The following is an 11,085-nucleotide window of genomic DNA, read 5'->3' as shown; positions in this document are numbered from 1 at the left end:
CATTCATTCACACACACACCCCCCCAAAAGGTTCTGCAGCCAGATCTTATAGTTACCAGTCCTCAGTGTTGCTCGGTCAGTTCCAGTGGCCAGCTGAAACTGCACACAAGGGAGGAGGAGCTGGGCTCTGTCAAACGCATTCAAAGCTCTGAGGTTGATGCAGAATGAACCCAAAGTCCCATGGCCATACACCCTTCTTTTATAGTGATAAGATCCCATACAAGTCTATGGATCTTGCTGTGTCACCGTGGAGCTGTCAGTCACGAGGTATTCAAGGTTGCTCTGTTTAGCATTATTTTGAGTTGTTACTGGGAGGATCTGCAGCTGTTTCTTATCTGTCCCTCTGACTCAGCTCCTCAGTTCGTCCTTGGGGTGTAGGCCTTTGCCTGAGGTCATCAATCCGGGTGATTGATAATAAAGTTGGCGCCTCTTGACTCCTCCACTCCCTTCTTGACCATCCGGCCCAGTTGTCCTGGCTCAGTTCATTACCAGACATCCTTCACTCACACCAAACAGTAAAATAAGGCAATTACAGCCCTAAAACGGCTATCCTTCTAAGAGCAAATGTTAACACAATCAGCAAAGAATAAACTCAGAACGATTTCTATTTACTAATTCAAAGCTAGCAAAATGGAGTATAAGGCAAAATAAACAAAACGGAGAACAATTTTACTTGAGACAATTTCTTCCCATTCGGCTGTTGGCCTACACCAGGGGTGGCCAACCTGCAGCTCCGGACCCTCATGCGGCTCTTCAGAAGTTAACGTGCGGCTCCTTGTCTAGGCACCGACTCCGGGGCTGGAGCTACAGGTGCCAAATTTCCAATGTGTCGGGTGAGGGGGCACATTGGAACCCCTGGCTCTGCCCCAGCCCCTGCCCCCACTGCCCCCCTTCCTACCCCCTCCCCTGGGCGTGCCATGCCCTCGCTCCTCCTCCCCCGCCCCCCCGAACCTCCTGCACGCCACGAAACAGCTGATCGGGAAGTGCGGGGGGAGGCACTGATCAGCAGGGCTGCCGGTGGCGGGAGGCGCTGGGGGTGGGGTGGGGAGCAGACGGGGGGCTGCTGACGTTTTCCTGGGGCTCTTTGGCAATGCACATTGGTAAATTCTGGCTCCTTCCCAAGCTCAGTTTGGCCACCCCTGGCCTACATCATTTACCTAAAGAGCCACCGTGGTGGGAATTCATTGTTTCATTTATTATAGCGCTCGCTGTCCATATTTAAACAGTGCGATGGGGAAATATTTCGTGTCTATGATTCTCCCACAGCAAAAAGACTGAGTAGCAATTAGTATTTTATCAACGACAATCAGCCACGCTTATCCGACTGAGGTGTTATCCAGACTTCAGATGATGAGCCTTACCTTCGAAGGCTCTCTTTCCTGAGCCAGAGACTGGTTAAGAACATGGTAAGATCCGCCTGATTGGTTAAGAACATGGAGGGGTTAATAATTAAATCACCCGGTGGAGCCGCCGGAGACGCATGAAAGAGCCACTGGTGGGTCCCGAGCCTTGGTCTGAGTATCGCTGCCCTAGTGTGTTTAAAGACAGAGCCTGTTCCAGCTTGTACTGTCATCTTCTGCTCCTCTCTCAGACCCACAACAGAACCCCTCTCCCGCATCCAGTGCCAGCCCTCTGTCTCTCCCCAGGGCCCGCTACGGGGACTGTCTCACTTCCCCCCGTCCCCCTAGTGTACTGTCTGCTCCAGCACCCCATAGCTTCCTCCTCCTATCCCCACCCTGCCTGACATCCCCCTTCCCCCAAATGCAGCAGAGTGGGTCTGATAAGGCCCGGATGCTCCCATTAACCCCTTCTTAGGTCCAGCTCCCATGCCTGCCCACCCCCAGGGAAGGGGTAAACGATCAGTCACAGGGGGCTGGATCAGCCCCCTCCCCTTAAAGGGGCAACCACCCTGTGGCAGTACCTATCAAAAGAACCCCAGCAATGGGCCAGGACCCCGCTGTGCTAGGAGCTGTACATAATAATAATCATCAATGCAAAGTCCATTATCCACCAAACACCCCCGGCCGCCCCCAGCTCCTGCCAGGCCAACACAGCCAACAGGCGGGTTGGCTTGTGGGGTTCTCTGCCACGTAGCAGCCACAGGCCAGGCAGTTCTAGCGGGTCTGGACCCAGCGCTTCTTCCTCACCCGCTCTCCCGACGTGGAGCCCAGCCCCTGCCCGTGGATCCGAGCAAACCCCCCCCACAGGCTGGAGCAGGGGCCTGGCTGGTTTTGGGGGGCTGGGGAGAAGGGCCCAAGGAGCAGGCTGGCAGCTGGCTCAGCAGGGGAGGAAGAATGACCTTGGGTTATTTATTGTGTTGGGGAGGAGGGATATAAAAAGACAAAAAGAAAGAAATTTTTCTCTGAACAAAAAAAAGAAAAAGCCCCAAAGTTGTGAGCTGCAGGTAAATTAGCCCCTTTCTCAGCCCTTCTGCCCTGCCCCCCCTTCACTCAGGCTCCCCCCTTCGCCCCCCCGCTGCCCTGTGTAGCAGCTTCTTCCGAGAAATGAAACCTAGCGGCCGCGCATGTGTGTGTGGGGGGGATTACACTGGTGAGTGGGTGCGGGTGCTGGTGGAAGGGAAGCAGCGACGGCCCTGCAGCCACTCGGGGGGCGGGGGGGTTGGGGTGCTTGGGTTAGTGGGGACCACTCTCCTCCCCCAGCTCCACCCCCTGCCCTGCTGAGCTGCCCCAGCCAGGGTCAGGAGATGGCTCTGCCTGGCAGCCATGGCCTCTCTGTGCCCCAGATCCCCCCCACGCCATCATGTGAAACAGGGACAAAGCTCACCTGCTCCCACCCTGGGTGGGCGGGTGGGATGGTGAATTCAGGTTGCGACTGGTGGGCAGCACGTTATCCATCGACAATGGCCCGTTGTTATTTTATCATCATGCAGGGAGGTGGAAAGAGAATGAAACATGGCTCAAAATAACCCCCAGGAGCCCCAGAGCTGGGGGGGGGTCCTCTAACCCAGAGACCTCCCCAGGGTGCTGCTTCCAGGGGTCTATTCAGGACCAGCTCGAGTTGGCAGAGGTCCCAGCAGGGGGAGGACATGGCACTGCCCCAGGTCCCCCAGTGCCAGAGGCCCCAGCAGCTCCTGTTCTGCCCCCAGCCCAAGTAAAAGCCCCTTTCTCCAGGGGGAGCTCAGCACACAGAGCCCCACCAGCACCTCAGGGCATCTGGCCCACATGGCCCGTCCCAGGCTCAGCAGAGCTCCCCTCTCAGTGCCCCCTGCCCTGCCCCTAAAAGCTAAGGAGACCAGAACGGGGCACAGACTGCAGCTCCCCTACGCAGCCCGGCAAAGCACCGGCCAGGCCTCCAGCCGAAGGGGATGGAACCCGGTGCTAAGCACCAAGGCTGTCTGGGCTGCAGGGTTTCCAGCCTCTGCCAACTCCGGGCAGGGATCCACCCGGTCTCCTGCAGGGTTAGAGCAGCCCATGGGCCTTCCACTGCACAGAAGGCACAACCCAGCCTGGAACCAGCACTCCCGAGCTCTGCCAGTGGTGGGGGTCCAGAGATCAGGCCCGTGCCCCCTACGTGGCAGAGCACTACCCGGCAGGAATCATAGAATCATAGAATATCAGGGTTGGAAGGGAACTCAGGAGGTCATCTAGTCCAACCCCCTGCTCAAAGCAGGACCAATCCCCAATTAAATCATCCCAGCCAGGGCTTTGTCAAGCCTGACCTTAAAAACTTCTAAGGAAGGAGATTCTACCACCTCCCTAGGTAACACATTCCAGTGTTTCACCACCCTCCTAGTGAAAAAGTTTTTCCTAACATCCAACCTAAACCTCCCCCACTGCAACTTGAGACCATTACTCCTTGTCCTGTCCTCTTCTACCACTGAGAATAGTCTAGAATCATCCTCTCTGGAACCACCTCTCAGGTAGTTGAAAGCAGCTATCAAATCCCCCCTCATTCTTCTCTTCTGCAGACTAAACAATCCCAGTTCCCTCAGCCTCTCCTCATAAGTCATGTGTTCCAGACCCCTAATCATTTTTGTTGCCCTTCGCTGGACTCTCTCCAATTTATCCACATCCTTCTTGTAGTGTGGGGCCCAAAACTGGACACGGTACTTCAGATGAGGCCTCACCAATGTCGAATAGAGGGGAACGATCACGTCCCTCGATCTGCTCGCTATGCCCCTACTTATACATCCCAAAATGCCATTGGCCTTCTTGGCAACAAGGGCACACTGCTGACTCATATCCAGCTTCTCGTCCACTGTCACCTCTAGGTCCTTTTCCGCAGAACTGCTGCCTAGCCATTCCGTCCCTAGTCTGTAGCGGTGCATTGGGTTCTTCCGTCCTAAGTGCAGGACCCTGCACTTATCCTTATTGAACCTCATCAGATTTCTTTTGGCCCAATCCTCCAATTTGTCTAGGTCCCTCTGTATCCTATCCCTGCCCTCCAGCGTATCTACCACTCCTCCTAGTTTAGTATCATCCGCAAATTTGCTGAGGGTGCAATCCACACCATCCTCCAGATCATTTATGAAGATATTGAACAAAACCGGCCCCAGGACCGACCCCTGGGGCACTCCACTTGACACCGGCTGCCAACTAGACATGGAGCCATTGATCACTACCCGCTGAGCCCGACAATCTAGCCAACTTTTTATCCACCTTACAGTGCATTCATCCAGCCCATACTTCTTTAACTTGCTGACAAGAATACTGTGGGAGACCGTGTCAAAAGTTTTGCTAAAGTCAAGAAACAATAAATCCACTGCTTTCCCTTCATCCACAGAACCAGTAATCTCATCATAGAAGAAGATTAGATTAGTCAGGTATGACCTTCCCTTGGTGAATCCATGCTGACTGTTCCTGATCACTTTCCTCTCATGTAAGTGCTTCAGGATGGATTCTTTGAGGACCTGCTCCATGATTTTTCCGGGGACTGAGGTGAGGCTGACTGGCCTGTAGTTCCCAGGATCCTCCTTCTTCCCTTTTTTAAAGATGGGCACTACATTAGCCTTTTTCCAGTCATCCGGGACTTCCCCCGTTCGCCACGAGTTTTCAAAGATAATGGCCAGTGGCTCTGCAATCACAGCCGCCAATTCCTGGCACGGCAGAGCAGAGCAACGGGAATGGACTTGGAGCCAGGTGTGCCCCCTGGCAGAGAGCTGCTGGCAGCCCAGGGAAGGTGAGGGACAGGGACTCAAATCCAGGTCTCCTGCATGGTAGCCCAGAGCACCACTAGCCATGACAGCCCTTTGCAGCACTCCCAGCCTCTCCCAGCCAGCCCCGTTACATCGCAGCTGGGCAGAGCGCTGGGTCTACAGCCAAAATCCATCCCAGCCCAGGACTCTCTGACTCCCTCAAACCACACAATCTCCTGAGGAAGTCCATCTCCCCCCAGAACAGGAACTCTGGGGAACGCGTCCGGTATGCTAATGAGGAGCACAACAAGAAACACTAGAGGGCAAAAGCAACTCTTCCTTTTGGCAGGGCGAGGCTGCCGGGCTGTCAGCTCAGCAAGATTCACATCGGGTGGCTGCAGCTGCAGAGAAGAAGGAGCTCGATATACTGGGATGAGCACTAGTTGCTGAACCATCCCCCACCCCCTGTTTTTGGAGAACAAAAGCATGGGGAACAATGGGAAGACACGGTCCTGTATTTTCCTGTTAGTTGCCCTCATCTTAGTGACAACTGGTCTGATTGGCTGTGTGGTCTATATCTCCTTAGCCCCGACCCGGCTGAGACAGTGCCAGGAGCAGCTGAAGAATGACACCTCAGCTCTGATGGGGAAACTCGCCAAGCTGGAGGAGGACAAGGGGGCCCTGGAAAAGCAGCGGGACGGGGTGAGGGCAGAGGTCACGGCGCTGCGGTCGGAGCTGGCTGGCACCAATCAGACCCTTTGGGAGATGCGTGGGCGCTGGGACTCCTGCAGGAGCCTGACGGTGGGTGCTTTGGATGTTGTTGCTGTTTAATATTGGTATAGGGTAGCGCCCAGGAGGCCCTGTCCAGGATCAGGGTGGCACAGTGCTGGGGGCTGTGCAAAGGTACCAGCGCCAGGCCCTGCCCTGAGCAGCTGTCAGTCAGGGGACCATTCCAGGCTGCTCTTCCAAATGCTGCCATGAACTGTCTTGTTGCTTGTCAATACCCATCCCCCAGCACATGCAGCTTTCTCCAGGGTCCCTCCCCACAGCCCCCAGTGCTGCTCCAGCTCTGGGCTCCCCACACCGTCACGTGCATCGCCCCTTTGGTCCACCCTGGAGCTTCCCTCAGCAAGGGATTTGTCCCGTTGCTCTGTGGGGTGGGCTGGGAAGACTCCCACGCAGCTCATTTCACGTGCTCCCTGATGCAGGATTTGCAGGGGTGAGAGGCGGCTGCACTAGCCCTGGGTGTCCCCTTGGTCCCTGGTGGCTTTTTATTACGGCTCAAATTAATTTCCTTCTCTGCACATGTCTGCGTAAACATGGTGCAGGGACTCGACCCTGTCTGGGGAGCTGTGGCGTGCAGGCTGGCCTGGGGAATGCACTGTCCTGTTCTCTGGAGAGGAGGTGGTCTCTCCCCTCAGAGAGTGGGGAAGTGACAGCTGGAGAGACAGGGGGGACAGCAGCAGGCAGCGTGGAGCCTGCCAGAGACAGAGAGAATCTGAGTCTGGGACGAAACTGGGGGAAGCAGGGGAAGGAGGGAAATCAAGAGGAAGTGAAGAGACGGGATTGAGCGGAACAGACAGACGTGAAGATGAGGGCCCTTTAGTAGTGCAAAGCTGGCTGGTCTAGTCAGTCTGTGTTCGATGGCCTGTTCCTGACCCTCTGTTCCTGTTTGTTCCTGAGCATCAGATCTGGTCGTCTCCTATCATTGATCCAGGCTGTCCTGGAGATCTGGAACGGAAGAACCCCAGGTCCTGCAGGTCCAGTGGGTCTGGTCTAACATGCTGTGACAAAGCGGGACTGTTCTTAATGTTTCCTCTGAATACTGTAGGGGTGCCTCAGTTTCCCCTATGCATTTCTTAAGTCTCTAGGTGGTAGGATAAGGCAGGGGGTGTCATTGTTGTAGAGCAAAGGGCCAGGGTACATAAATGGCTGACACTGTCTCCTGGCAACTGATGGCCTGGGCCCTTCCCCCTTACAAAGGTGAGAGCTAAAGGGTTGGAAAACAAAGGAATCAGGTGATCTCCTGGACCGGGAAAGGGACAAAGCCCAGAGGAGGAGGGGCTGCAGGGGGAGTCGGTTGGGGCTGGCTGGGGACGAGGAGTGAAGTGCAGACGTGGTTGTCTGGCTCACTGCCCCCCAAAATGGACGTGGCTGAGGGGTCCTGTTCTCTGCACCTACAAGCTCTGTGTTAGACCATGTTCCTGTCGTCTCATAAACCTCTGTTTTACTGGCTGGCTGAGAGTCACGTCTGACTTTCAAAGTTGGAGTGCAGGACCCTCTGGCTTCCCCAGGACCCCGCCTGGGCGGACTCGCTGTGGGAAGCGCACGGAGGGGCAGAGGACGCTGAATGCTCCGAGGTCAGACCCAGGAAGGTGGAAGTCGTATGAGCTTCTTGCCCTGGGGACAGGCTGCTCCCAGAGAGGAGACTTCCCCAGAGTCCTGCCTGGCTTCGTAGGGAGCAGCTCCAGAGCCTTGCCCGGGGACTCCAGGACACGTGCACCCCCACGTGCCAGCACCACTGGATTCAAGTCCAGTTCTCCACGAGAGGATGAAAGGCTGATTTGGGTGTTAGCCGGGACAGAGCTGGGGAAAGGGGAACCTTGAACTAGGAAAAAATAAGGCACCTATCAGATAATAGCCTGAGAGGCCTGTTCACCGAGGCCTGAAGGCCATGGGCCTGGTGCTGCAGTAGGAGGCTCCATTCCCTGTGAATCCATGCAGAGCAGTGCCCCGGCCCCGGGCTACGGTTATTGCTGGAGGTGCCAGCTTTCAGGCTGTTCATCCATCTCCAGTAATTCCACTCTGCTCCCCGTGGAACAGCAATGAGTAGGTGTCCACAGTCATTAAGCTGCCCTGTGGTGTTTTTCTGAGCTTCCACCTTCCGCCTCAGAGGTGGCTGCAGCCTGCACAGCACAAGTGGGCAAGGGATTTCCTGTGTGCGTCACTGTCAGAGATGCTGATTCTTCTCTTTCGTTTTCTCGCTCAGCACGACCTGCAAAACAACATCACTGCCCTGAAGGATGAAATCACCCAGCTGGGAGGCCGAGACACGGAGCAAGGACGGGTACAAGGTAAGACAGCTGCTCTGGGCAGCTCCTGGCTAATGGCCACCAACCCTTTGGGTGGCTTAGGAGAGGTCCTCTCTAAGACAGGGGACGCCTTTCTGGGGTGCACGCATGGAGCTTCCTGGGCCACGGTCATGGAAGTGTGAAGCCCCATGTGCTGGGCCAAGTCCTCTCAGCCAGATCCAAGTAACATTACAGGAGTGGCGGCATCAGGACAAACCCTCCAGATTCAATATGACCTGGGCCAGCCTGCTCAGAGCCAGGAGGCCAGGTCACTGCAGGAGGGGGATTTTCTGCTGCCCTGAACTGGGACCTACTTCCCCACTCCTCGTGGGGACGGGGAACTGGTTGGCTCATGAGGTTGGTAATCGGCTATGTAGCCTTGCACCCCTAGGTCGCTGGTGCCCTAGGTGCTGTTTGCTGACTGTTACGATAAGCTCAGCCTGGTTCAAAGGGGACAAAGGTCTCCAGCCCAAAAACACCCACCAGAGCCAGCAGCCAGTGGCAGCCCCAGCAGAGAGACCAAGGACTGGGCAGGGCACAGACGCTGAGCTGTCCTTCCTTGTACATTCCAGTGTGTCTATATCCACCTGTTATCTCTTGTCTTCTACTGAGATTGTTACCTCCATGGGGCAGGGAGCATCTTTTTGTCATGGGTTTTTACAGCGCCTAGCACCGTGGGGCCCTCGCCCATGGCTGGGGGTCCCAGGTGCTGCCACAATCCAGTAAATTATCATCATCATCAACTGCAGAAAGCCAAAATCTTCTTGGCTGATAAAGGGATGGGGGAGAAAAATAGGCAGGGCCCGATCCTGTGTTCGTATCAGCATGGTGATGACCAGCCCCTCCAGCACCCAAAACTTTCCTTTGACCCTCAGCCCCATTGACACAGGGGCCTGGCTCATCTGAAATAGAGGCAGGAGGTACAGTGCAGGCAGCTGTCCCCAATGAGGCAGACAGAGGGGTGGGGGTGTTGAGGGAACCCTAGGATGTAGGGATGCGCTCGAAGGGGGGGGGGGCGCACGCTGGGGGAAAAGCACGCTGCCTTATCTGACTGGCACTGGCGTCTGTGTCCCGTCTGTCGTCTTCCAGGTGAAATAGTCAAGCTCAGACAGCAGCTCCAGGAGGCTCAGCAGCATAGGTGAGACCAGCCCGTCCCTGCCCCATCGGGCTGCACTGGGGGGGGGGGGGGCCCAGAGCTCTCTGCTACCATCTCCTTCCCTTTCACTTGTTCTCCCAGTGATAAACTGCAAGCTGCCATCCGGCAGCTGGAACAGCAGCAGCTCCATAGCCAGAAGAATCAGAGCTCTGCTGGGAGCAGCCTCCGGATCCCAATCATGGCCGGCTACCTGAGCCTGCTGGCTCTGTCCCTCACCAGGATCCTACTCCTGTGAGAGAAGCAGGTTTGTACAGGTACTGAGGAGCCTGGATGTGGACTCGGTTCAATTCCCCGCCCTCCTGCTATCTCACCCCCACGCTCTTAGGCTGCAGGGCCCCATTCTGTCCCCTCCAACTGAGACAGCTCCTGCCTTCAGCCACTACCTCCGCAGCATGAGAGCTTCCTCCTGCCCTGCAGCATGGCCCTGTACCTCTCCGTCCCATTCCAAGCCTCTCCCCAGCTTGGCAGGGCTTGCGGTACCCAGCTGTACCAGGCACGGAGACACAGGCCTGCCCAGTCCACACTGGGAGTACCCAAGCCAGGCAAAGGAAGGATCCTTACCCTCCCTTTTACAGATGGGGGGGGGGCTGAGGCCCAAGGAGACGAGTGAATCACCCCAGGAACACAGGGCAGAGCCAGGACTTGACCCTAGATCTGCAGAGTACCAGCCCCATGCCATAAACACAAAGCCACCCTCACTCCCCATCTCCCCTTTCTCTCTCCCCTCTGCTATTAGGTAGCTCAGTGCAGTGGTTCGGTGGTGGGTGACGCAGGACGCTCTCTGTCCCTTGGGATTTGTGTTTCAGGGCTGACCACGCAGCGGGAGAGTGGAGAATCCCCACGGGAACACGGTGCACTGCATAGTGCAGCCAGCTTGCCCCCATCCCCAAAACGCTCACGGGAACTATTCTAAGTTACTAGCTTGCTTGGCATTTCCCCTGGGTTGCGCAGGGAGACGGCTCCTGCCCAGCCCAGCCCTGGCGGAAGGATCTCGGGTCCTGCCCAGCACTGGAAGACGATGGGGAAAGAGTGAAGAAGATCCAGAGGGTGAAGAGCACAGGGAGGAAGGCGCCAATTCATCCAGAGCCCCTGGGGTTTCTTGGCTGGAGATTGCCCCAGACGACGGTTGCCCTGAGCAGGGTTAAGCCCCAGCTGGGGTATTTGCTGCTCCCTTAGGGTTTCTATTTTTCTAATAAAATGTTGCCAGCCCCAAAGGTTTGTGCTGTCATTTGTCCTCCCACGTCCTGCCCGATCAGAGACACGGGGCTCAGAGTGAGCAGCCCCGGAGCCGTGTTCGTGGCCATCGCACGCCTGACCTGCCTTCAGAGAGCAGGGAAGGGGCAGCTCAAACTTTGCTGCTAGTTTGGAGCACGGGGCAAACCCCCCTCCCTGCTCCTGGGCTGGGGTGATGGGTTCTGCACAGGGCGCTCTTAGGGGAAAGCGCTGTGGGCCCATGCCTAGGGCCCCACTGCCAGCACTGCAGAGAGGGGACCCCCGCTGCTCCTATGGGGAGGGGGCTTTGCTGTTGCTCCTGGAGCAGGGAGCCCCATGCCTCTGCCCCGCCAGGAGCTGGGGGGGTGCCCTTTAACCCCGCTGGGTGGCAACGGGGGGGGGGCAAGCCAGAAGCCAGCTGCCCGGCCCGCTGTCCCCAGAGTTTTGGGGTCCCCCATGAACTCCGGAGCGCCCCCTCTGGCCCCAGGGGTTCGCCGCCGGGCCGGACCAGTCCCACCCCCCTCCCCGCCCCGCGGCAGCTCCGGCAGAGA

At 56.8% G+C, this 11,085-nt stretch overlaps 1 protein-coding gene across 6 annotated transcripts; it reads left to right on the top strand.

The window, feature by feature from the left end:
* The first annotated feature begins 5,438 nt into the window (after positions 1–5,438).
* On the top strand, positions 5,439–10,529 carry LOC141977684 (uncharacterized). 6 transcript variants are annotated; one of them, XM_074939261.1, is made up of 5 exons: positions 5,439–5,896; positions 8,085–8,169; positions 9,256–9,304; positions 9,404–9,566; positions 10,274–10,529. In XM_074939261.1, the coding sequence occupies exons 1-4, from the start codon at positions 5,582–5,584 to the stop codon at positions 9,555–9,557; spliced, it is 603 nt and encodes a 200-aa protein (XP_074795362.1). In that variant the 5' UTR covers positions 5,439–5,581; the 3' UTR covers positions 9,558–9,566; positions 10,274–10,529. The 6 variants fall into 6 exon arrangements, with proteins under 6 accessions (XP_074795362.1, XP_074795359.1, XP_074795358.1 ...); XM_074939258.1 differs by having other exon boundaries at positions 10,129–10,529; XM_074939257.1 differs by having other exon boundaries at positions 10,059–10,529.
* Positions 10,530–11,085: the final 556 nt, after the last annotated feature.

Source organism: Natator depressus, chromosome 25, assembly GCF_965152275.1.
Source record: "Natator depressus isolate rNatDep1 chromosome 25, rNatDep2.hap1, whole genome shotgun sequence".
In the NCBI taxonomy this organism is placed as follows: domain Eukaryota; kingdom Metazoa; phylum Chordata; order Testudines; family Cheloniidae; genus Natator; species Natator depressus.
The sequence above is the reverse complement of the archived record's forward strand: the minus strand, read 5'-3'. Positions and strand labels throughout refer to the sequence as shown.